General features: G+C 38.0%; 1 protein-coding gene across 2 annotated transcripts in view; it reads left to right on the forward strand.

Moving 5' to 3' along the window:
• The first annotated feature begins 456 nt into the window (after positions 1-456).
• Positions 457-27,603, forward strand: part of SUCLA2 (succinate-CoA ligase ADP-forming subunit beta) — a 48,906-nt gene continuing 21,759 nt past the window's right edge. For both annotated transcript variants that reach the window (XM_081214731.1, XM_081214732.1), the window contains exons 1-4: positions 457-570; positions 7,141-7,321; positions 16,934-17,033; positions 17,227-17,389. In XM_081214731.1, the coding sequence (XP_081070857.1) occupies positions 481-570; positions 7,141-7,321; positions 16,934-17,033; positions 17,227-17,389 (534 nt within the window). In that variant the 5' untranslated portion in view covers positions 457-480. The remainder of the gene's footprint in view (positions 571-7,140; positions 7,322-16,933; positions 17,034-17,226; positions 17,390-27,603) is intronic.

Here is a 27,603-nt window from a genome sequence, read left to right on the forward strand (position 1 = left end):
TCTTCTCTTAGAGGGCAGAACCGCTCTGTTTTACTCACTGCTGTATCCCAAAGCTCAACTGCAGTGTTTGGCACAAAACAGACATGCAGTTCTTATTTTCTGAATGAACCCCATCTTAAAGAGATGAGGCACCTGAGGCTCAGAGAACTTAAGATCATACAGGTGGTGGCGCTGGTCGTCTCTCTATTACATTTCGCTAGGAAAACTACAGGTTGCTGAGCGATGGCCGAAGGTCGTATATTGAGGCTGCAGTGAACAGTTACAAAGGTCAAAGTTTGCTCTACGCCCGCCAAGCCCAGCTTCTCAGGAGCAATTCCTGCTTTGCCTGCCCGGGGCGAGCAGCCTCAGCAGAGTTAACCCGAGACTCCGCCCCATGGGCGGGGCCAGGGGCGGTCCGCGTGTCGGGAGCCCCTGCGTCGTCCGCAGCCTAGAGCTTCTGCGCCTGCGCGCGGCGCCCAGGAACCTGGGTCGGACTCAGAAATGGCGGCCTCCATGTTCTACAGCCGGCTGTTGGCTGCCGCCACCCTTAGGAGCCACGGGCCCCGGACGGCGCTGCGGGCCGCTGCCCAGGTATTGCGGCCCAGCCTGCCCTCGCTTTGAGGGTCGGCAGGAGAAAGGGCGAGGTGGGGGACTGGCTGCTGTGGGCGAGGTGTGAGGGGATCCGGGGCCCGGCTCGGGGTCACTCCGCAGTCGGTGACATTGGGTAACAGGGGGTGCCCCGCCGGGCCGGCGGGCGGCTTGCCCGGGAGTGCTGCCCGCCAGGACTGCGAGCGGACTCTTGTTTGCGCTTTTCTGCTCCAGGCTTAAGTCTGCGAAGAGCTCCAGCATTCTGGCGAGGGCTGCTCACCTAGTCACTGAGGGGGGCGGCGGGGAGCCAGGGTGGGCTCCGTGTGGAGAGGTGGCGGCCGGACGCTTTCTCCTGCTGCTCCGGCGTCCGGCGCGGTGGGCCGAGGTTTCCGCGGCCCCTCTTTGGGGAAGGGGAAAATGCCCTTCAGATGTACTCTTGTGTCTCTTGGAAGCTGTCACACGTAGGAGTGGCTTCACAGAACCAGCCGTGCTTGCTGACTGGCCTTTTCTGGGACGAGGCCGGGAAGTGTCCCATCTCCCCCAAGTAGTGGTGTACTGTTCTGTTTAATAGCGGTAGTGACATGATGTTTACCAGCTTACCAACTGGGGAAATAAGATAGTCTTTTGGATCACTTCATTTTTGTATGGAATATAGTATGATAGACGCAGGGGGTGTGTGTGTGTGTGTGTGTTTAAGGGAGCAAGGGCTTGTGTGCCCGTGTGTGTGTGTGTGTGTGTGTGTGTGTGTAAGGGAGCAAGGGCTTGTGTGCCCGTGGCACAGAAAGCCAAACTGTCAGGGGTTGTTTGCAGCAAAGTAAGCGTTTATTTGCAGCGCGCCAAGCAAGGGAGTGTGAGACAAGTCACAAATCCACTACAACTTGGTCTTTTGAGTTAGGAGTTGTTTTTAAAGGGGAAGAACAAAGAAGCTGGGATTAATCATTGGCTTGTGTAATTTCTGTGACATTTCTTAATTCTAGTTACAGAGGGTCAGGTTGTCTCCTGTTTATGGTTCTCTGGCCAAGTGGTCCATGGCTTGGGGGCCTATTAGCTCATCTTGCCCTGGAGAAACAACCTGAGTTTGTACTTTAATGATGGTATCTGCAATAGCAATTTTAGTGCATTAATGATGTTATCAACACAGCAATTTTCGTCATCTGACTCTGGTTGATTGGTGTTCAGTTAACACAGGATTGAAGTTGGAGGGGACAAGAAAGGGAATAAGCTTTTGGGTAGAGAGATTAATCATAAGTTCAGTAAGGGAACTTGGTTGTAGGAGGGCTCAGTTGGAGCATTTATTGTAGGCCAGGAACTGTGCCAAGCATTTTACATGTAATCTCTCAGTAGGCTTTTCAGCGACACTGTAAGTCAGTCATTAATTTCCGCATCATTGATGGAGAAACCTTGGCTAAGAGAACGAGTAATTTGGTCTAGGTCACCAAGCAGGTGAGGTCATAGCTGAGGCTTAATTCCAGAAGTGCCTGGCTCTAAAACCTGTGTGCTTGAATCTGCTTTACGGTTTTTCCTAGAGCATAAGAATTAAACAATTCTTTCCAACATTGGCACTGATAAATTTGTGGAAGGGCATGATTAGCTTCCTAAGTCAATTCCAGAATTTTAGGTTGTGTTCTGAAGTAACCTCAGACATGCCATAAATGAATTGATTTAGACTTTTTTTTTCTTTTTAGAACTATTCATACTTTCAACCTAGTGAATTCTGTGAGTTTGCTTCCTAATAGGAGAAGTGATTCTTTTTTGGCCTTGAACTTCCCTCTTATGGGTCTTAAAGGGGGCTGTCTAGTTTTTAGAAAATGAGACTTTGGTGAACAAATATGTTTCCATTCTTAACATTGTCTTTATACTTTTGGAAATTCCTTTAAAAGTCTTTATCTCTCCATATAGAGATGCTTATTATATTGTCTTAAACACCTTCTCTTCCACCCTCACATTAAGTAATATAGCTTTAGAGTTTGGAATCACCTTAGTCTAACCCCTTGCTTTTTTTTTTAATTTAATTTTTGTTTTATATTGGAGTATAGTTAATTTACAGTGTTGTGTTAGTTTCAGGTGTACAGCTAAGTGATTCAGTTATACACATATCCATTCTTTTTCAAACTGTCTTCCCATACAAGTTATTATGGAATATTGAGTAGAGTTCCATGTACTATACAGTAGGTCCTTATTGATTATCTATTTTATATATAGTAGTGTGTATATGTCAATCCCAGTCTCCTAATTTATCACTCCACCCCCCCCCCCAACGTTTCCCCTTTCGTAACCATAAGTTTGTTTTCTGTGTCTGTGAGTCTGTTTCTGTTTTGTAAATAAGTTAATTTGTATCCATTTTTTTAAAATTCTGCATGTAAGTGATATGATATGGTATTTGTCTCTCTGTCTGACTGAGTTCACTTAGTATGATAATCTTTAGGTCCATCCATGTTGCTGCAAATGGCATTATTTCATTCTTTTTTATGGCTGAGTAGTATTTCATTGTATATGTGTACCACATCTTCTTAATCCATTCGTCTTTCGATGGATATTTAGGTTGCTTCCACGTCTTGGCTATTGTAAATTGTGCTGCAGTGAAAATTGGGTCTAACCTCTTGCTTTTGTACATGGGGACATAGAGGTGTAGGGCCTAAGGAATCTTGTTCAAGGTCACCCACTGAGTTTAGCAAATTCTCTTAAACACTTTGTTTAGTTCTCTGACCCTTTTCTAGTTTCTCTGTCTTTCGTCCAGTGTATATTTGGTAAAAATAGTTCAAGTTAAATAATTTAAGGTATCTTCTTGTTTGTTGTGAATCATACTCCCCAGTAACTACATTTTTCCACTTTTGACTAAGTATTATTTAAACTAGGTATGTGATTGGATAGGTGGTGGGGTAGGAATTTGACCAGGAATTTGTGGCCTTTTGGCAGTAGGAATCTTCTAAGTGATAATATCAGGAAAGAAAAATACTTAAATGTGGGAATCTTTGTGATTATGCAGTGATCTGTATTACCAACATAATTCACAGCTGATGATATTTCAAGTTACAACTTGTAGTGGTGCAAGGAAATGATTATCAAAATATTTCAGATATTTAAAAAAACTTTAAAGTGGTATAAAAAACTATCAGCAATACCTTATGAGTACTACTAATTCTTTGTAAATAAAGATATTTGAAAATAGATATAGATATTTGAAAGAAACCATAAAAATATACTTAGAGTTTTGCATCATGGATTTATCCTCAGCCTTTTTTGGAAAAATTTCAAACTGATAGGTATGTTCCAGCCAGTACATTGAACACCCATATTGCCTTCACCTACATTTAACTTTATGCCACATTTGCTTTATCTTTAAAAAAATTATATGCTATGCAGTCATATAATTTATATACATATGTATGTATGTATAAATTATATTCATGTATTTTTGCTGAACCATTTGAGAGTAAGTTGCAGGTATCATGGCACTTCTTCACCCTTAGATGTTTCAGTGTATGTCTCTTAAGAATAAGGACATTCTCCTAAATAACCACAATATAGTTATCATACTTAGGAAATTTTAAATTGCTGAAATACTTATGTGTAGCGTATAAATCAGATTCATATTTCCCCAGTTGTCCCCAAAGTGTCCTCTATAAATGTTAGATTTTCTTTTTTTAAACTAGGATCAGGCCTCTATGGTATATTTTTTCTGGTCTGTCCAGCTAATTAGGTGCCACCTAGTGATTGTGATTGCTCTTATATGTGTTGCAGCTGTTTATTTATACATCTATGAACTCTGTGGTTGGCCTCATTCTTTGTGTGTCCCTGGTACAGTGTCTGGTATATAGGCATTCAAAAATGTTTCAGTGTATGACTATTTTCGCCAAGCTTATGCTAGGTACTCCCCCTTCCCCCCTTATTTTTATTATTTTGAGGTATAGCTTATGTACAGCAAAGTGCATAATTTATGTACAACTTCAGTGGATAGCTAGATTAATTTTTATGTATGTGTCCATCTATGTAGCCACCATTCAGATCAAGATATACATACAGTGTTTTTAGCCCTCAGAAGGCACTCTCTTTACCAATACTCACTAATAGAAGGTAACCACTTATTCTGACTTCCATCACTGTATGTTAATTCTGACTGGGTCCGAACTATAAAAAAAGAAATCATATAAGTATGTATTCTTGTGTCTGTCTTCTTTCCCTTAAAATTATATTTGTGAGATTAATCCATTGTTTTGTGAGCAGTAGGTTTTTTCTTTTTTGCTCTGTATTATTCTATTATATTAATATACTACAATTTACCCATTCTTCTATTGATGGGCAATTCATTTTTTTGTCTATTATGAATAAGCCTGCTATGAGCATTCTTATATATGCCTTTTGGTAGACTAAGCACTCATTTCTGTTGAGTGTATACCCAGGAATGGGATTTCGCAAGGTAGATGAATACTGAAGTTTGGGAAGTTGTTGGTTTTTAATATTAAAGTGAAACTAAATCAGGGAATTGAGCTACCCAAGAGAGATGTTATCCAGGATTTTAGCTTACCAGATGAATCAGAAATAGCTTGCTATTCTATGTGATTGATTGGTTAGACTAGTGGTTCTCACGCTGTAGCATGCTTAAGAATCAGCTGAATAACTTTTTACAAGTGCAGATTTCTTGTGGCCCAATCCAGAGGCTCTGATTTTGTAGATGAAAGGGGGACCCTAGAATCTGCATTTTTAGAGGCATTCCCAGGTAATTTTGATGCAGACTTTTCTCTTTAAAATCAGACTCTTTTGTATAAGATTTCTTTCAATTCAGTTCTTACGGTACTGTTTCGTATGTACGATGTTTCAGTATTCTGTATTCTGTGTGGAGATAATGGGAATGTATGGGTGGATAACACTTAAATGTGTGATTCCAGTGCAGTTTTCCAAGGCTTTCATAGCACTTAATTTGTTCTACATATTGCCATATAAAGTTGATAGGATTGAGGAGTTTGAAAAAAGGGAGGGAGGTGTTTCTTTGTGTTGTTAATGATAGGCTAAGACTAGGCTCTAACTTAGTGGAGCTTTGGGACCATAGATGCTAGAGATCTTTCTGATTGCATCCTTCCTTCAATAGTTCTCATTGTTGTGGCCTTGCCACTGGTGGCTGACAGCTCTCATACTCCTTTGTCTTTCAGCAGTGACTTATTCAGCTGGTAGAGGGACATCTTATTTCTGTTTCCTACTTATTTCTTTTTGAAAAAATAATTCTTACTCAGCTCTACTGAGGGATATTTTAGTGGAGAAAACTCCTCCAGCTGTATAAAATAGCACTTCTTATTTTTTTATTTTCTGTCTCCTTACTCTTATTACATTTTCTGTCTCCTTACTCTTATTACTACTGTTTGATGTATTTTGTTTATTGTCTGTGCCTCCCCCTACCCCCGACACAAATACACAGTAGATTGTCAGCTTTAGGTGCAAGGGTTTTGTTGGGTTCACCTCACTATTTCCAGTGTCTAGGTGCTCAGTAAGTTTTTGAATGAATGAACGTTCTATGTAGATTGAAAAAGAGAAGTTTGTAGGGCATTTCTTTCTTGGAAGTTATCGCAGTCCAGTTGTGAAGGGCATACACCTGAACTGGGTTTGTAAAGGAGACACCAGTTAAAGGAATCATTTAGAAGGAATGCATTAAAGATGATGTTGCAGATTGGTTCTCTGAGCTGTAATTTGCAGACTATTAGATGGAGAGTGTCATGGAGGAAGTTTACTAGAAAGTGATCTCTGGACCAACACCTGCGGGAGAGTGAAGGAAGGAGGACTGAACAGAGGGAGTCATAGAACTGTGGTGCAGTGCATTGGGGACCTCTGCTCTTCCTATATGGAAGGTCTGCAGCTAGGATGGTCCTGAACTGTCCCAAATTGGGGTGAGGTGCCAGGTCTTTACATCCTTCCCTTAACCCTCATTGGCCAGTCATTGGCTGCAGGCTGACAGTGGGAAAGGAGGTATGACTTAAGGCAGGGAGGCTCCAGTGAGGGGACTCAGCTGAGACCTGTCAGCTGCCAACACTCCCAGCAGCTGGGCTATGAATGCCTTGGTCCCAAGGGAGGATCTGGGCAGCACACCACAATGTGCACTACAGATGAAGTAGGGGTTTTAGCTTTGAATGCACAAAAGCTTAATGGTACCAAATCATTCAGTTATATCTAGTGTCAGGCAATTTGTTAGGTTCTGGAGGAATGGTGGAGAGAAGAAAGATGGGAAGGATTTTTGATTTGGTGGAAATAGGAGATTAGTTTTAGATCTGCAAAATTTGGCATTGAGGTAGAAATGCTCTGTAGATCATTAGAGATATGGTACTAAAGCTCAAATAAAAGATAAGGACTAGAGGTGATGAGGAAATAGTTAAAACTACAAGGGTAACATTTGATATTAGCTAGTAGATTAGCTCTTAGTTTTGTGTTGTAATTTACTCTGAATATTATATTTTGATGTCTTAATATAACAATTCTGTTATAGTTTTGAAGAATGGAGTACTCTAAATAAATTATTTTCAGAAGGTGTTTTTAACAAGAATTACTGCCAAATCACTCTCTGTATAAATGTGTCCCCAATTTCTCTAGGTTCTGGGAAGTTCTGGATTATTTAACAACCATGGACTCCAAATACAGCAGCAACAGCAAAGGAATCTCTCACTACATGAATACATGAGTATGGAATTGTTGCAAGAAGCTGGCGTCTCCATTCCCAAAGGACACGTGGCTAAGTCACCAGATGAGGCTTATGCAATTGCCAAAAAATTAGGTACTAAATTAACAAAAACTTATGCCATCTCGACATGGGATCTTTGATAAGATACGAACTTTACTTTTGGTTTAATAACAACTTTTGGCTTTTATTTTATATTTAAAAAATAAGTTTTATTAACATAAAAGAGAAGGTGGAACTTATGATTGTTGGCATCCTAAAATTATTATGAGATTATTCTGCGCTCCCGTAGATAACGTAAGAATCAAAGCTTCGGGAAGCTGAGGTTCTGTTTTTATATGCTATAATTATGGGGAAGAAAATTCTGGCTGTGATGATTCTTCAGGGAAATGGTGACAGAAAATCTTACCTGTTTATGTGATTGTAAAGGGAGGTCCAGTATTTCTCCTGTCCTTTTTTTGGATGTGAAAAATAGAGAGCCAGAGGGGGGAAAAAAGAAGTTGAGCATTAGAATATAAGCTCTATAAGAGCAGGGTTTCTTTGTCTTATTTTGTTCACTGATAATATCCCAATCTCTTAGAAGAGGGCCTGACACTTAGGTAATCAATAAATATTAATATCGTTAAATGAATTAAATAGTTGCCTGTGTTTATTAGTAGATTATTTTATTGATAACAAAAACCTTAATAGGTTTTGTTAATTTATATTAATCTTTTAATTATAAAATAAATTTTGAGTTTGGAAAGTATGCTTCACTTTATCTTTTTAAGGATTTAATAAGAACATGATAATGAGTAATGTAATAGCTATACACTGCATTTTCTTAGTAGTAATATTTAAAATCCCAACAATTTTATGTAGATTACCATAATTAATCTCCTTTTTATGTACATTTGATTAATATGGCTTTAAATGTGCTTTGGTGGAGATTTTGCTTTTATTAGTTTTTCAAGAAAGATGTGGAACATTTTAAACTTTAAAACTGTAAAAGTCTTCATCTCTATTTGTACTTATTTGTTTCTAGAATGGGTTTTTCTTTCAAAAGTGAGAGCCTGTAGAAGATAAGAAAGTTGTCATATATTATATGATATGTTTTTGAATGAGGTAGGCTTGATTTCCTTGACATGGAAGCATGATTTGTTTTTATTTTTATTTTTATTTTTTTGGCGGTACGCAGGCCTCTCACTGTTGTGGCCTCTCCCGTTGCGGAGCACAGGCTCCGGACGCGCAGGCTCAGCAGCCATGGCTCATGGGCCCAGCCGCTCCGCGGCATGTGGGATCTTCCCGGACCGGGGCACGAACCCGTGTCCCCTGCATCGGCAGGCAGACTCTCAACCACTGCGCCACCAGGGAAGCCCGCATGATTTGTTTTTAAAACATCTTTATTGGAGTATAATTGCTTTACAATGTTGTGTTAGTTTCTGCTGTATAACAAAGTGAATCAGCTATATATATATACATATACCCCCATATCCCCTCTCTCTTGCGTCTCCCTCCCCCCCTCCCTATCCCACCGCTCTAGGTGGTCACAAAGCACCGAGCTGTTCTCCCTGTGTGATGCAGCTGCTTCCCACTAGCTATGTGTTTTACATTTGGTAGTGTATATATGTCAAGGAAGCATGATTTTTTTTTTTTTTTTTTTTTTGCAGTACGCGGGCCTCTCACTGCTGTGGCCTCGCTGCCACGGAGCACAGGCTCCAGACGCTCAGGCTCAGTGGCCATGGCTCACGGGTCCAGCCGCTCCAAGGTGTGTGGGATCCTACCGGACCGGGGCACAAACCTGTGTCCCCTGCACCGGCAGGCGGACTCCCAACCACTGTGCCAGCAGGGAAGCCCCGGAAGCATGATTTTTAATTTACAGTTTTGTTTATTGTTAATCAGAGAAACAGGTTTTTTTTTTTGTTTTTTTTGTTTTTTTAAGGACTGATGGTTTTATTTATTTAGTACAGAATCCCAGGAGTGAAACTGCTGGCTTGAAGGGCTTATACATACTTACTTACTTACTTAATTTATTTATTTAACATCTTTATTGGAGTATAATTGCTTTACAATGGTATGTTAGTTTCTGCTTTATAACAAAGTGAATCAGCTATACATATATCCCCATATCTCCTCCCTCTTGTGTCTCCCTCCATTCTCCCTATCCCACCCCTGTAGGTGGTCACAGAGCATCGAGCTGATCCCCCTGTGCTGTGCAGCTGCTTCCCACTAGCTATCTGTTTTACATTTGGTAGTGTATATATGTCCATGCCACTATCTCACTTCGTCCCAGCTTACCCTTCCCCCTCCCTGTGTCCTCAAGTCCATTCTCTATGTCTGGGACTTTATTCCTGTCCTGCCCCTAGGTTCTTCAGAACCTTTTTTTTTTTTTTTTTTTTTTTTTAGATTCCATATATATGTGTTAGCATACGGGATTTGTTTTTCTCTTTCTGACTTAATTCACTCTGTATGACAGTCTCTAGGTCCATCCACCTCACTACAAATAACTCAATTTAGTTTCTTTTTATGGCTAAGTAGTATTCCATTGTATATATGTGCTACATCTTCTTTATCCATTCATCTGTCGATGGACACTTAGGTTGCTTCCATGTCCTGACTATTTAAGTGGTGCTGCAGTGAACATGGTGGTACATGACTCTTTCTGAATTATGGTTTTCTCAGGGTTTATGCCCAGTAGTGGGATTGCTGGGTCGTATGGTAGTTCTGTTTTTACTTTTCTAAGGAACCTCCATTCTGCTCTCCATAGTGGCTGTATCAATTTACATTCCCACCAACAGTGCAAGAGGGTTCCCTTTTCTCCACACCCTCGCCAGCATTTGTTGTTTGTAGATTTTTTGATGATGCCCATTCTGACTGGTGTGAGGTGATACCTCATTGTAGTTTTGATTTGCGTTTCTCTAATGATTAGTGATGTTGAGCATCCTTTTATGTGTTTGTTGGCAATCTGTATATCTTCTTTGGAGAAATGTCTATTTAGGTCTTCTGCCCATTTTTGGATTGGATTGTTTGATTTTTTGTTATTGAGCTGCATGAGCTGCTTGTAAATTTTGGAGATTAATCCTTTGTCAGTTGCTTTATTTGCAAATATTTTCTCACATTCTGAGGGTTGTCTTTTGTTCTTGTTTATGGTTTCCTTTGCTGTGCAGAAGCTTTTAAGTTTCATTAGGTCTCATTTGTTTATTTTTGTTTTTATTTCCATTTCTCTAGGAGGTGGGTCAAAAAGGATCTTGCTGTGATTTATGTAATAGAGTGTTCTGCCTATGTTTTCCTCTAAGAGTTTTGTAGTATCTGGCCTTACATTTAGGTCTTTCATCCATTTTGAGTTTATTTTTGTCTGTGGTGTTAGGGAGTGTTCTAATTTCATTCTTTTACATGTAGCTGTCCAGTTTTCCCAGCCGCACTTAATGAAGAGGCTGTCTTTTCTCCATTGTATATTCTTGCCTCCTTTATCAAAAATAAGGTGACCGTGTGTGTGTGGGTTTATCTCTGGGCTTTCTATCCTGTTCCATTGATCTATATTTCTGTTTTTGTGCCAGTACCATACTGCCTTGATTACTGTAGCTTTGTAGTATAGTCTGAAGTCCGGGAGCCTGATTGCTCCAGCTCTGTTTTTCTTTCTCAAGATTGCTTTGGCTATTGGGGTCTTTTGTGTTTCCATACAAATTGTGAAATTTTTTGTTCTAGTTCTGTGGAAAATGCCATTGGTAGTTTGATAGGGACTGCATTGAATCTTTAGATTGCTTGGGTAGTATAGTCATTTTCACAATGTTGATCCTTCCAGTCCAAGAACATGGTATATCTCTCCATCTATTTGTATCATCTTTAATTTCTTTCATCAGTGTCTTATCGTTTTCTACATACAGGTCTTTTGTCTCCTTAGGTAGGTTTATTCCTTGGTATTTTATTCTTTTTGTTGCAGTGATAAATGGGAGTGTTTCCTTACTTTCTCTTTCAGATTTTTTGTCATTAGTGTATAGGAATGCAAGAGATTTCTGGGCATTAATTTTTTATCCTGCTACTTTACCAAATTCATTGATTAGCTGTAATAGTCTTCTGGTAGCATTTTTAGGATTCTCTCTATATAGTATCATGTCATCTGCAAACAGTGACAACTTTACTTCTTCTTTTCCAACTTGGATTCCTTTTATTTCTTTTTCTTCTCTTACTGCTGTGGCTAAAACTTCCAAAACTGTGTTGAACAATAGTGGTGTGAGTGGACAACCTTGTCTTGTTCCTGATCTTAGAGGAAATGGTTTCAGTTTTTCACCATTGAGAATGATATTGGCTGTGGGTTTGTTATATATGGCCTTTACCATGTTGAGGTAAGTTCCCTCTATGCCTACTTTCTGGAGGGTTTTTATCATAAATGGGTGTTGAATTTTGTCAAAAGCTTAGAAAAACAATCCTTTTTATTCAGATTACAAGCAAGCTTCTTTTTATTCAGCAAAAGCCTTATGTAAATTCATACTACTTTTGCTGAAATTTTTGTTAATTTATGGTGACTTGTAGTTTGAATTTGTCCATGGTAAAAGATGTACGTCATTTTAACCTTTAAAATGCTAAGTATGTTAGAGGCTCTTAAGGGTCAAGGCTTTAGGAAAACTCATGATTGTATTTCTGTAGTATTTCTTGCAAAGACACTTTATTAACTACGTTCTTGAGATTCAATCTTATATATATGACCTAAATGTTAATTTCTAAAGAAGACCCAGCTAAGTAAGAAGGAAAATTTGGAAATGTAATTGAGAAAGTATAAGGTTTTCTTATCCTACCCTTCTATTCTTAAGGATGAATTTCAGACCCTTGACTTTGTTCTTTTAATTTTGTTAGTTTAATCTCTTGAGTGATGCATATTTTGTTTACCAGTTCTTTCCTTCTTAATAATGCTGAAGGCATAAAGTGTTTTTCATACCACTGATTAAAGGGCCTGATTTAATGAAGTCAGTCAGTGAAAGCCAGTATTTCTTTCTCTATTTCCAAATTATTATAATTGGTTTTCTTAATTTTCCATATGTTTTCTCATTTAGTCAGATTTCACTATTTTGTCAGAAAAAATAATTTGTATACAAACTTTTTCATAAAACGAGTAGGATTTATTCAGATGCCAGTCTCTTGATTTCTTTACTCATTGTAAAAATCTTTAATGATTTTTAGCTGTAGAAAAAGGAATAGTTAATATGTATAGGATATACTGTAACTGTGAGTATTTCTGGCAAGTTCTCTGGAACCAGGACTTACAGGTAGTAAGCAGCAGGTAGGCAGCTCTGATTTTCAGCTCCTTGAAACAGAAGGCATCTTGTTTATCTAGAAAGTGTGTCTTTGTCAAAGAAGGCTGCAAATGATGATTGTAGTATGGGAGTGGGATTAGTGACTAATAAGGACCTTTAAATCTAGAGGAGCAGAAATACTACTTTTTAAAAGATGTATTTCCTAGCTACTTTGAGGATGTTGAGACAGTTTTTTTTTTTGTGGTGAGTCATTAATATCAGAAGATATTGATTATGAGATATAATTGCACAGGGTGTGATATGAGGTGCCCTAGAAATACACCTGGTTCTTTCCATCTAGCTAGCAATTCCCAGTGCTGACTTTGGCTAATTTTTGCTTCTCAGTTACTGCAAAATTCATAAAATGTTAATTCCCATTTATTTAAAAAGTCTTACCTCATCAAGCAATATACTAGGGCATAAATGCATTACAGGTGTGGCAAACTATTGCTTGTCTTTGTGGGTGGCAAGAGAAGCTGAGTTAACATGGGGACTGGGGCCCCTGAGCCCTATAGCTGGTAACTCCTCCCAAAATAGTTCTGACCTCTTTCCCCAGTATTCCCTACAAATTCTGTCATTTTCTGTGTGTGTCATGATGTGATAAAAGTTGGAAAACACTGTCCTGGAGGCAAGTTCTACCTGTTGTGAATAACTGAAGTTAGGGGTGGAAAAATGGTTAGAAAGAAATCTAATTCCAATATTTTAAAAGACTGTATGAGTCCACCAATGAAGGTTGATGAGCTGGAAGATCATAGAGAAGTTTCTGGAATGGATTATCAAAGGGATGGTTGTTAAGCACAGAGAAATGAAGTAGTTATAATTTGGGGTCAGTTCTAAGAGCAGATTCCCACCTCCTTCTTGTAGTTACAAGAAAATATGATTTCAGTAAGGCATTTAGCAGAGTTCGTATGATTTCCCTATGGACTGGAAATATAGTTTGGATTCTAGTATAGTTAACGTAGAATTTTTCTCTGGGTGAATAAACATGCAGAGGGTGTCAATTAATGAATGTCAGCCCAGAGGGAGATTTCTCATGGCATACAGTAGGACTTTGCCTTTTTTTTCCTTTTTCCATTGTTTTATTAGATGACTGTAAATGAGGAATGCTTACAACATTTGTGAATGACTAAAGCTAGGAGGGATGGTGAATATATTTTAAAGACAATCTTGGGATCCATAAACTATTTAGTCTGGCTAGAGCAAAGGGCCAAATCTAGCAAGACTGATTTGCTCATTGTTGTATCTACAAGTCCAGCACAGTATCTGGTATGTAGATGTAACTGTTGACTGAATTAATGGAATTGAATAAAATCTTTGTTTCAGTCAGTTGTCCTCAGATTTATCTTCTAATTCTTCTCCCTGTCTTGATAGTTGATGAGATTGTATGTCATTACTTTTTTTTGTTTGTTTTTCTTTTGTTGTGAAGGTCTTTTTATTTTATTTTATTTTTTTAATTAATTTATTTATTTAGGCTGTGTCAGGTCTTAGTTGCAGCACGTGGATTTCTTAGTTATGGCATGTGAACTCTTAGTTGTGGCATGCATGCGGGATCTGGTTCTCTGGCCAGGGTGGACCACCAGGGAAGTCCCCGTGAAGGGCTTTTTTTTTTTTTTTTTTTTTTGCGGTACGTGGGCCTCTCACTGTTGTGGCCTCTCCTGCTGAGGAGCACAGGCTCTGGACGCGCAGGCTCAGCGGCCATGGCTCACGGGCCCAGCCGCTCCGCAGCATGTGGGATCCTCCCAGACCGGGGCACGAACCCGTGTTCCCTGCATTGGCAGGCGGACTCTCAACCACTGCGCCACCAGGGAAGCCCAGGGCTTTTTTAGAAGGAATTTTTGAAGAATCATCTGTGCCCTAAAGGAGTTTATTTTCTTAAAAAAAGAAAATTGACACTTTAGGGAAGAGCCTTCTGTCTTATAAAATGTTTTTGAAAAAATAGAGCTTCATTACTCTTACGTAATAGCTCAGTATGTTAAGTTCCCAGCTTAATTAATGGGAATGTTTGAATTTAGCCCAGCAAAGCACCAGTTTAACTGTTGTCCATTTTTACATTACATTTACACTGTTTGGATTATAGGTATCCTCTTTGGAGATAAATGAATATTGCTGAAGTACTAGAAAACTGACTTGGCAGGTAACCAGAAACAGGTACAATGACTAGTGGCTGCTCCTTTTAGTTCGGGCATGAACTCTCTAATTTGCCATAGTCCCTGAGGCTACCTGTTGTCTTCTCAGTAAGAAAATTATTGTTACTTTTAAGGAAATTTCTAAACTTTCTCTAATCTTCATCTGATATTAGTTGTGGCACTTGGGAATGGTGGGGACTGTGGCAAATTAAAATGATGTCTTATGTAAACAAGGCACTTGCGGTCAGTTCTAGTTGCAGGGCCCAGGATTTCCAGTTCTGTGTTTCTCAAGAGCAGTGGAAGATCTAGATTCATAAGAATTCTCTTGATTTCTAAATGTTCTTTTATTTATCATTCAGAAAATATTATGTGCTAGGAACCCTCCCAGGACCTTGCAAACATCAACGAACATAACAAAGATTCTGCCCTCCTGGAGTCTATATTTTAGGGGGGGAGCAAAACAAAAATGATAAACATGGGAAGATTATATGTTATGTTCAAAGGTGATTTCTATGAAAAAAAATGAGCGGGCTAAGGGGGATTGGTCATGGGTGGGCAGTTGGCAGTGTTAAGTAGGGTGATCAGGGTAAGTAAGTCTCATGGACAATTTAGACTTAAAGAAAAACTGGAAGGGAATCAGGACCTTTCCCAAACGGATACCTGGATGAAGAGTATTCAGGGAGAGAGGGAGCATCAGTGCCAAGTCGTAAAAGAAGGGAGGAACATGCCCAGGAACAGGAAGATTAGAGTTGCTGGTGTGAAGTGAACAATGGAGAGGGTGTGATGCAAAGGGCAAGGGTGCTGGGGGATTACACAGGGCCTTGAGGCCATTGTAGGGACTCTGGCTTTAACTCTGAGTGAAGTGGGCATTGAGTGCAAGGTTTTAAGTAGAGGAAGTTATATGCGTACTTTGGCTGCTGCTTTGAGAATATTCTTTTGGGGACAAGGGTAATCTAGGTGAGATGTAATGGTGGCTGGGACCAGGGCCTAAAATGGAGGTGATGAAGAGTGGTCAAGATTCTAGATACATTTTGAAGGTGGAACCACTATGATTTCCTGACTGAATGGATGTGGAGTATGAGAAAGAGGATTTTTTTTAAAAAACACTGCCTGGACTGATTCATAGGGCTGTCTTCTGACTTAAGTGTACATCTCCAATGTGGACACATTCATATCATTAATTTTCTAAACATTTTGTAGTAATTGTTTAAGTGTTAACTTTTGGTCATTTCTTATTTGTTTGATCACAAACTATTTGTTACCTCCTTGATCAGATGGGAGAGCCCTCTCGTTCAGCTTGGTATATGCGCATTAGGGAGTGGCCTTTCCCCAGTAGTAGAATTCCCATCTTTAGCCTATTCAGATACACATTTATGGAGTGGTGGTTATATCCCAGGAACTGCTTTGTGCTAGGGATACAACGAATAAGACAATGTCCTTAACCCTGACCTTAAAGGTTAATTGTTTTTCATAATGTAATATTGGTGTTACACTGCTAGTATTGGGCAAAATACAGTGAGAAGCGACATGAGGAGGCTTTGAAATTCTGCCTGTCTCGGGGGACAGAATGCCCCTCTAAGATGTATTGCTCTGGGTCATGAAGAGTAGTACCTAGGCTTAAACAGCTAGTTGGGTAATTTTCTTCAGCATGTTAGAAAGGGGAAGAAAAGAGAGAGACCAGTTTACCTGTTAAAGAAGAAAAATTCAGAGTATTTCTTAAAAAATGTTTTAAAGACTTAGAAGTGTAACATTCTAGAATCTTTTGATAAACATACCTTAACTCTTAATAGTCCTTCTCACAACAGTACAGCTCAAGAATGTGTATTAACAGGACTTTCTGTCAGTGGGACAGTGTGAATTGGTATCAATAGTGGCACTTTCCCTGAAAGTCATTGTACATTTCTACTCAAAGCAGCATTTATAATTCAAATTGTCATAGTGTAGTAAGTTTACATATCAATAGAGGGAAGAAATTGTTAGGAAGACATTTGACCCTCAATTTTGTACTTTTAGTACCTTGCAAAGTACTAGATATTTAAAGTATCAAGGAAAGGTAAAATTATTTTCAGTATGCTTTAAGAAATGGCTTAATATGAGTGGCTCATTTTTTTAAGTTTGTGGGTCTTTAGGTGGTGAATGTTTTAGTGTTCTAATCTAGAAAATCTGTACATGGAATGCCTCCTTTTTTGACTTTGTGGGTAAATGAGACTTTACTACGTTTAATAACACTGCTTAATATGTATGTTTAATAACAAAATATTGTGTGTTGCATGCTGCCCCATACTTTGTATCTAATAGAAGTGTTTTTCTTCTAGGTTCAAAAGATGTTGTGATAAAGGCACAAGTTTTAGCTGGTGGTAGAGGAAAAGGAACATTTGAAAGTGGCCTCAAAGGGGGAGTGAAGATAGTTTTCTCGTAAGTTACGTTTTACACATACAAACATCATTATTAAAGAAAACAATGTATATTTGTAAAAGATGCCCCTTATTATTGAATTGATAAAAATACTGAGATTTAAGTATTAGATGAGGTAAGATTTTGGCTGTCATGTGCTTTTATTTTTCTCAGTTGGAGGAGAAAAGAGTTAGAGTTCTTTTTCTTATTTTAGTCCAGAAGAAGCAAAAGCTGTTTCCTCACAGATGATTGGGAAAAGGTTGTTTACCAAGCAAACAGGAGAAAAGGGCAGAATATGCAATCAAGTATTGGTTTGTGAGCGAAGATATCCCAGGAGAGAATACTACTTTGCTATTACAATGGAAAGGTCATTTCAAGTGAGTAATTGTAGACATGATACATTTAGGATGATCTTATTACATTCAATTTCAAAAGTTGATTATTATTTCTATTTGTATGGGAAGGGTTAAAAAGGTATGGTCCATAATCTATTTGTATATGTCATGGGAACAATATTTTTACGTCATTTTTAAAAACCAACATGATTAATGCCATCAAACTTAATACTATAATATTGTGGTAATAAAAACTGCAGGCAAAACCATGCTGAAGTAAAATCCACAGAATTTCCAAATTGTTAATTTGCTAAGAGCAGCTTAAATCATTTCTGATTCACCTTTAGATTCCATAGACTGAGAAAATAACTTCTAGCACAGTAAGATATTCTAACCAAAGAGAAAGTCTCTGGAACCGCTAAGAGAATGTGTATCCCTGGCTTCATCTTTTTCTTTTTCAACCTCTTCGTATTTTTTATAGTTTGCAGTTTGTTTCACAAGAGGATTTGATACTTGGTAAGTTCAAGGATGGCATTCAGTAGCAAACAGTATGCTTCTAAGGAGCATAACCTTATTCTGCTCTGTTCTCTTTATGGAACTTAGAATGCTAGCAATGAACTTAAGGCATCACATGAAGAGAAAATTCCTTCATAGACCTAGGGCTTGGAAAGGGCATGGACAGTGATTTTATGGTGTAATTATCTGGCTTTTTGAGTGCATTGGTTAACTTTTATGAGCTGAATCTGTGTAGTAACTAGCTTGTCTTTTGAAGCAGGCTGGTACATATTTGGTAGCCCTAGTCAGGATTTAATGTAGAACATCACTAATTATATAATTAGTAATGTAACAAAAATTTTAAGGGGTCATGAAAATGTTTTCTTATATAAAACAGCTTTTTAAAAAATAGCTGTTTTCCATATTGTGATTTTTTTTTACAGTTAATTAAGTTTTCTTGTAATGTTTGAGTGATATTATAAAATATCTTTTGTAACTTTGAATTTTTATAAGAAAGTATTTTTCAAGGTATAACACTAGATGGTAGTAAAAACCCACTAAGAATATAAGATTAAAGAACATTGTTTTGTTCCTAAGTGATGTCTTTACCTCTGTAGGTTTCTTTATGTGATAGAATTTAGTTTTGTAAGTTACTTTAGAAATCCCATGACAATAACCTTATATATTACAAATATTTGCAAAAATTATGTTTTTACAAATTCATTTATTTTCACTACATTTTCTTTTCCTTTTCATTGATGTTATATATCAACATCTATCATTTTGTTAGTTATTAATTTTTTACTTTCTGTATAGCCAGGAACAAGGTATATGTGCCTGGACAGTTTAAGATATGAGTCCTGTAATATTGCACAGAGTAGCTCATCTTGATTAGAATAAATGTAGCAAACTGAATATGTGTTATTAAAGATATGTATATAACACAGTGAATATATTGTATTAAAGATATGTTAAAGCATTAGGAAAAATGATCAAATTTGAATTCATTTTAAGAACTTGAATTTTTGCAGAACTCTGAGTCTTATTAAGGAAAAATGTTTTTATTCCATTTGTACAAGTAATATATAGTTGTAATAATTCATGCTAAAAATTCAATAGTACTAGTTGAACCATCTGGCCAAAGACATTGTAATGTGCTTTGATGCTATAATACTAGGCCAATGTGGAGTTGGTTGGTGTTACTTTTTGGCGTAAAAAGAACTATTTTGGGAATCCCTCTGGACAGGTTCCTATTAAACAACAAAAAATAAGTCAGCTATTTAAAAAGAAAAGCCCATTTTGATTGAATTAAAGTCATATGCTTAGGACTTAACTGATTTTTTTTTTTTAATATGCGGGCTTAAAAATTTATTTATTTATTTATTTATTTTTGGCTGCGTTGGGTCTTGGTTGCTGTGTGCAGGCTTCCTCTAGTTGCAGGGAGCACGGGCTACTTTTTGTTGCCATGTGTGGGCTTCTCATTGTGGTGGCTTCTCTTGTTGCAGAGCACAGGCTCTAGGTATGCAGGCTTCAGTAGTTATGTTACGCGGGCTCAGTAGTTGTGGCGCACGGGCTTAGTTGCTCTGCGGCATGTGGGATCTTCCCGGACCAGGGCTTGAACCCATGTCCCCTGAATTGGCAGGCGGATTCTTAACAACTCCACCACCAGGGAAGTCCAGGACTTAACTGATCTTTGAAAATTGCTTTTGTTGCTTATCTGTTTTCAGAAGATGAATCATAAACTCTACTGGTATTCTTTGTATGTATTGCATCAGGAAGCCTGGGCAGATATGTACCATGGGGTTGACATGCCAAAAAAAAAATCAATTTAAATTCCTATTCTGTGTTTTGGTACTTTTTAAAAATCAGATTTCTTAACATTTGCCCAGTGCCTGTTGGGAACTTCTGGGCTGAGACAAATCTGATTTAACAAATCACATTTGCTGCTTTGTTTTCCTAGTAAAACATTGCAGTCTGCTGTAAATGAATGGTACGTTTAACTGTGTCAGTTTTTTACTTTGCTTGGATTAAATATAAAATGTGCTGCGAGAATTCCAAATTTTATTTTCCATACTTTTCTTAAAAAGAGATATTTATTTTAAGTGGCCTCTTTGTCATATGATTTTAAATTCAAATCCATTTTAAGGCAAAACCTTTTGCAAGACCAACAAGAAAAGAGGATTTAGGTTAAGAAGGTGAAAATAGCATTATTAATTTATTTGAAATTACAGTTCTTTGCTGGAACTTAAATTTTTCTGAAAGCTTATTACTAAAATTTAAAAGTTAAAACCAAATCTTTAAACAGAAGCACCAATTCATTCAGCAGTCATGATCATATGCAATAATACAGTCATTGTTTTAACTGATCTGTTTTATTTACCTATGTAAGCTTTCTTCTGACTAATCGGCTATAAATTTTGGGGTTTCTTTCTAGTTGGTCAGGGAATTAGTACAAAGAGAATTTGTTCACTTTCTTTTATATATTTATTATTTCATATGTATTTTTTTTTTAGACTTTTCTCTAACTTATAGCGAACTCTTGGAGATCTAATCATTACTTTAGTGAGAAACTTTTTTCCCCCAGTAGTGCTGCCTTTTATGTGGCTTTTCACTTCTCTTATCAGTAGGTATGAAAAGAAAAGGATAGTAAAACTAGACTAAAATGTTCAAATACTTTAAAAGTTTGTTGATTCTACCTTTTCAGTTGAATAAAATTGTATTTGGGGGTTATCTGTAGATTAAGTTACTTATATTATACTTCAATAGCATGACAGTAGCTGATAGATTCTTCTTAAATCTGAGTTTTTTCCTCTCTCTTTAGATCTCTGTAAAAGCTTATAATTTTGAATTGCCTTTCTAGGGAGGAAATGAAGAATACCTTTTCATTTGAAATTTATAGAGAAAGTAAAAATTAGACTTTAATTTCAAACATTTCCCTTGACTTAAGCTTGCCATTGTTCTCTTCTTTAGTCTCAGAAACGCACAATGAATTCTTCTATTAAATTTTTTTTGTGTTTGTTGCAGTGAGTTCTGACACCAAGTAACCAGAATTGAGCCAGACTTCACAGGTTAAGGGCACAGTCCTCCACATGACTGCCCTCACTTCAGACATCATCAGCCTCAAGTTTGGGGGTCCCCAGGTCACCCTCACTTCTGATGAGCTGGCAACAAGTTTGGGAATTCCTAGTACCCCTCAGGTTCCATAATTTGCTAGAATGACTCACAGAACTTAGGAAAATACTACACTTGTGATTACAGTTTTACTATTGCCAAAGGATACAAATCAGAACCAGCAAAATGGACAGATGATGCATAGGGCAAGGTCTGGGAGAGTCCCAAGCATAAAGTTTCCATTTGCTTCAGGGATGTGTCACCCTCCTGACATATTGATATGTGACAATACACAGAATATTGGCAACCACAAAAGCTCACTGAGTTTCTAGTCGAGTGGTTTTTATTTTTTAAATTGTGGTCAAAACATAGAATATGAAATTTACTATCTTTAACAGCTTTTATGTGTACAGTACAATAATGTTAACTTTGTGCATATTGTACAACAGATCAAGGACATTTTCTTTTTTTTTTTTTTTTTTTTTTTTTTTTTTTTGCGGTATGCAGGCCTCTCACTGCTGTGGCCTCTCCCGTTGTGGAGCACAGGCTCCGGACGCGCAGGCCCAACGGCCATGGCTCACGGGCCCAGCCGCTCCACGGCATGCGGGATCTTCCCGGACCGGGGCACGAACCCGTGTCCCCTGCGTCGGCAGGCGGACTCTCAACCACTGCGCCACCAGGGAAGCCCAAGGACATTTTCCATCTTGTGAAACTGAAACTGTATATCCATTGAAAAACACCTTCTCCTTTATCCCTTCCTCCAACTCCTGGCAACCACCATTCTTTCTATTTTTAAGATTTTGACTCTTTTAGATACCTCATATCAGTGGAATCATGCAGTATTTGTCTTTTTGCGATTGGTTTATTTTGCTTAACCTAATGTCCTCAAGGTTCATCTATGTTGTAGCATATGTCAAGATTTCCTTACTTTTAAAGGCTGAGTAATATTCCACTGTATTTATGTACATTATTTTCTTTATCTTTCATCTGTTGGCGGACATCCAGGTTTCTTCTGCCTCTTGGCTATTATCAATAATGTTGCAGTTAACATGGGCGTGGAAGTATCTGTTTGAGGTTCTGTTTTCAGTTTTTTTGGATATATACCCAAAAGTGGGATTGCTGGATCATATATTGAAGTTTTTGAGGAACCTCCATACTGTTTTCTACAGTGAGTCCACTATTTTACATTTCTACCAACAGAGTACAAGAGTTCCATTTTCTCCACTTTCTCATAAACACTATTATTATTATTATTGACAGAAATTATCCTAATGGGTATGAGGTAATATTGTGGTTTTGATTTGCATTTCCCCAATGATTAATAATATATTGAGTACCCTTTCACATGCTTGTTCGCCATTTGTATGTTATTATGGACTGAATGTTTATGTCTTCCCCAAAATTCATATATTGAAGCCTTAACTGCCAATGTCATGGAACTGTGTAACTGCAGGAGTTGAGGTGCATGCTAGAAAAAGCTGAGATTGCCATGAAAGGACTTTTAAAGTTGATTCTGGTGAGGACTCAGAAAGAAAAGAGTAGAGATACAGAGAAAGCTTCCATCTTCTTAGAGATTATATAAATAATCATGAACAGAATGTTGGTAGAAGTACGGATGGTAAAGACCATTCTGGTGAGGTCTCAGAAATGAAGAACATGTCTTTGGATGGTGCAAAAAAGATGATCCTTGTTGTAAAGTGGCAAAGAATTTGACTGAATTGTATTCATGTTCCAGTGTTTTGTGGAAGGTAGAACTTGGGAGTGATGACATTAAATATTTTGCTGAGGAGATTTTTTTAAACAAATTTATTTATTGATTTAAAAAATTTTGGCTGCTTTCGGTCTTCGTTGCTGCGCATGGGCTTTCTCTAGTTGCGGGAGCGGGGGCTATTCTTCATTGCGGTGCACAGGCTTCTCATTGCGGTGGCTCCTCTTGTTGCAGAGCACCAGCTCTAGGTGCGCAGGCTTCAGTAGTTGTGGTGTGCAGGCTCAGTAGTTGTGGCTCATGGGGTCTGGAGTACGGGCTTAGTTGCGCTGAGGCACATGGGATCTTCCCGGACCAGGGCTCAAACCCATATCCCCTACATTGGCAGGTGGATTCTTAACCACTGCGCCACAAGGGAAGTCCCAGCTGAGGAGATTTCTAAGCAAAGTATTCAAGGGGTGGCTTCATTTCTCCTTACTGCTTATAGTAAAATTTGAGAAGAGAGAAATGAATTGAAGAAGGAATTGTTAAGCAAAAAGGAATCGGAAGTTAAACGTTTGGAAAATTCTCAGCCTGCCTATATTGCAAAAAACTAGAAAGCTATTCGGAAGATAATTATGAAGGGTGTGGCTGAAGAACCATTTGATAAGGAGATTAATATGGGTGTGAACCATGAATTGTGAGAAATAAATGTCTGTTGTTTAAGCCACCCAGTCTGGTATTTTGTTACAGCATCCTAAGCTAAGATGTGTATTTCCTTTGGAGAAATGTCTATTCAAGTCTTTTGCCGATTTTTAAATTGGGTTGTTTGGTTTTCTGGTTGAGTTATAGTTCTTTGTGTATTCTGAATATTAATCTCTCACATACAGTTTGCATATATTTTCTCCCAGTCTCTAGGTTGCCTTTTTGTTGTTTCTTCTGCTGTGTAGAAGTTTTTAAGTTTGATATAGTTCCATTTGTGTATTTTGCTTTTGTTGCCTGTGATTTTCTCTTATTCAAGAAATTATTGCCAAATCCAATGTCATGAAGCTTTTTTTCCCCCTGTGTTTTCTAGGAATTTTACAGTTTCAGGTCTTACATTTAGGTCTTTCATCCATTTTGAGATAATTTTTGCATATGTATAAGGTAAGGGTCTAACTTCATTATTATACATGTGGTATCTAGTTTCCCTAATACCATTTGTTGAAGAGCCTGTCCTTTCCCCATTGTGTAGCCTTGGTACCTTTGGAAGACCATTTGACCATATATATGAGGATTTATTTCTGGGTTCTCTATTCTGTTCCATTGAGGTCTGTCTTTATGTCAGAACCATACTGTTTTGATTACTATAGCTTTGTAATATGTTTTGAAATCAGGAAGTAAGAGGCCTCCAGCTTTGTTTTTCTTTCTCAAGATATTTTGGTTATTCAGGGTCCTATGAGATTCCATGTGAATTTTAGGAATTTTTTTCCCTATTTTTGCAAAAAATGGACAGTGGAAAAAAGATTGTATTGGGGAAAAGATACCATTAGGATTTTAATAGGGATTGCATTGAATCTGTAGATTGCTTTGGGTAGTATTGGACATTCTAATAATATTAAGTCTTCCAATCCATGAACACAGGATGTTTACTTATCTGTGTCTTCTTCAATTTCATTCAGCATTGTTTTGTAGTTTTTAGTGTACAAGTCTTTTGTCTCCTTGGTTAAGTTTATTCCTAAGTATTTTATTCTTTTTGACTCTGTTATATCAATAAATGGGATCATTGTCTTAATTTCCTTTTTGGATTGTTCATTGTCAGTGTATAGAGATGCAAGACATATTTGTGTGTTGATTTTGTGCTATAACTTTGCTGAACTCATTTATTTTTAGCCAGTTTTTTTTTTTTTTTTGTGGTACACGGGCCTCTCACTGCTGTGGCCTCTCCCGTTGCGGAGCACAGGCTCCGGACGCGCAGGCTCAGCAGCCATGGCTCACGGGCCCAGTTGCTCCGCGGCATGTGGGATCTTCCCGGACCGGGACCCGAACCCGTGTCCCCTGCATCGGCAGGCGGACTCTCAACCACTGCGCCACCAGGGAAGCCCCCTTAGCCAGTTTTTTGGGGGATTCTTGGGAGTTTTGTATATGCATGATCATATCTGTGAACAGAGGTAATTTTACTTCTTCCTTTCCTATTTGGGTGCTTTCTGTTTCTTTCTCTTGTCTGGTTGCTCTAGCTAGGACTTCCAATACTATCTATATTGGATAAAATGGTGAGAATGGGCATCCTTGCCTTTTTCCTAATCTTAGAAGGCAAGCGTTCAGTTGTTCACCATTGAATATGATGTTCTTTGTAGGCTTTTCATCTGTGGCCTTTATTATGTTGATGTAGTCCTTCTCTTCTTAGTTTGTTGAGTGTTTTTATGAAAGGGTGTTGAATTTTTTCAAATGCTTTTTCTGCAGCAATTGAGATGGTCATGTGGTTTTTGACCTTGATTCTACTAATGTGGTGTGGTACACTGATTGATTTTCCAATGTTGAACCATCCTTGCATTCCAGGAATAAACCCCCTTTGATCATGATATATAATCCTTTTAATGTGTCATTGAATTTGGTAAGCTAATATTTTGTTAAGAGTTTTTCCATCAATATTCATCAGGGATATTGGTCAGTAGTTTTCCTGTAGTATCTTTGTCTGATGTTGTAACAGGGTAATGCTAGCCTTATAGAATGAGTTTGGCAGTGTTCCCTCCTCTTCAGTTTTCTTTTTTTTTGGAATAGTTTGAGAAAGAATGGTGGAATTCTTCAGTGAAGCCATCTCGTCCTGGGTTTTCTTCGTCGGGAGGTTTTTGATTACTCATTCAATCTCCTTGTTATAGGTCTATTCAGATTTTTTATTTCTTCATGGCTCAGTCTTGGTAGATTGTATGTTTCTAGGAATTTATTTCTTCTAGGTTACCCAGTTTGTTGGTGTTTGATTGTTCATAGTAGTCTTTTATGGTCCTTTTCACTTCTGTGGCATCAGTTGTAATGTCTCCTCTTTCACTACTGCTTTTTGTTATTTGAATCTTTTCTTTTTTTCTTAGTCTAGCTAATGGTTAGTCAATTTTGTTGATCATTTTAACAAACCAACTCTTAGTTTTGCTAATTTTTTTGTTTTTTTTTAAATTTTCTATTTCATATGTTTCTGCTTTAATCTTTATTATTTCCTTCCTTTTGCTAACATTGGGTTCAGTTTGTTCTTCTTTTTCTACTTCCTTGAGTTGTTAAAAAGAAAGCCATGAGTTGGGTGCTTTCCTCCAACTTTGGTGAGCTGTGTTGGCTTCTGTCTGTAGTATTACAAGTTCTCTGGTGCTGTCACAAGTTGCTGAGCTTTCTTTTGTTCTCAGTGCCTCTCCCCCACAAGACATTCAGAGTTTGCAGGTTCCCTGTTAGCCCTCCAAGTCAGGTGAGACAGAAACCAGTTCCTTGGACAGACCCCTGAAAAGCAGAAATGTTGGATGCACATTTGACTCTTCTCTTTCCCTCCCAAGGGGGAAGCCCCGCATTGGGCTATTTCTCAGATATTGAGCTGTGTTGGCTTGGGGGAGGGGCTCACTTAGATGAAATAAAATGACTTTTCGTACCCATTTCCTTGCAGTTGAACTTGCTTGGGGTACTGCAACTTCTTAACTGGTTTCTGGTTTTCTCTAATAGACATTTTGGTCATATATTGTTGTTAAGTTAGTGTTTCTGTGGGAGAGCAAAATCTGGGGCTTTCTTTTCCACCATCTTGCTGACCCTGATGTCCAGAGTATTTTTGGGTAGTGGCAGTGGGGGTGTGCAGGGGTTATGAAGTAGTAATGATTGACTGAATCATTGCCCACTGATTTAAACTTAATCTCCAGGCCTCCTTCCCTCTTGGAAGTGTAGGCTGATATCATGTGGCTCAAAGCTCCAACCTTCTAATCACATCATTAGTCTTTCTGACCTGGTCAGTGCCCACCTGAGTCATCTCCTTTGTATTATCTAGGGGTCCATTGTGAGTCACCTCATTAACATAAACTCTCAGATGTAGGGGAGGGTTTAGAAGTTGCCTCCCACGCACTGGGGACAAAGGCCAGCCAAATTCTCTACTACACATGTATATTGAAATCTAGTCAGGCAGTATAAAATTTAAAAGGTACAAAGATGTACAGGGAAATACAAATCTTCCACCCATCCCTGTTCCTCAAGCACCCAGTTTTTCTCCTGGAAGGCTGATACTTAAATCTTTTTTTTGCCTAAATAACAGTTAACTCTCTTTAAAAAATAATAAATTCCACCCCCCCCGCCTACCCCACCCTGGTCCCTTTGGCTATTGCCATATTTTGAGGATTTGAAGGACTGTATTGTTCTCCAAACAGTAATGAATATAATATTATTTCTTTACATTATACCTTGAAATGAATTTGTTACTGAAACACTTAGGTGCTGGGATAGAAAAGTGAAATTAGTCTTTTGAGGTTTGTTTTTTCTTTTTTCTGGATTAAGAATAATATATTCACTGTAGAAATTTTTTTTGGAAAATAGTGACACATAAAATAACAAAAGTCTTATCATTTAATGTTTTATTTCTTATCTTTTTTCTGCTTGTGTGAATAGTGGGAGGGTGCATATTTAAACACACTTTATGTTTAAAAAAAAACACAGTTGAGAATAGAATCTAAGGTTTTGTGTCATTTTTTCCCAGATTACACTGCTGAGATCATTTTCCTTTCTAGATGCATTAAATAATCTTTAGTAGCATGGTTTTACCATTTCCTTGTTTTTGCATGTTAAGATTATTTCTGGTTTTGTGCATAAATTAGTAAATCTATTAGATAATTTTACTTTGTTTTTTCTTGATTGATTTTAGAAGACTTAAAAGTTAACTTAATTGTTTGGTATTTATCATCTTACCTTCTTATATTGCTCGTGATAATAGCCAGAGCTATTCTTTCAAGGTAGGTAGCTTTCTTTTTTACTG

Source organism: Mesoplodon bidens, assembly GCF_964165515.1.
Source record: "Mesoplodon bidens genome assembly, chromosome: 17".
NCBI classification, from domain to species: domain Eukaryota; kingdom Metazoa; phylum Chordata; class Mammalia; order Artiodactyla; family Ziphiidae; genus Mesoplodon; species Mesoplodon bidens.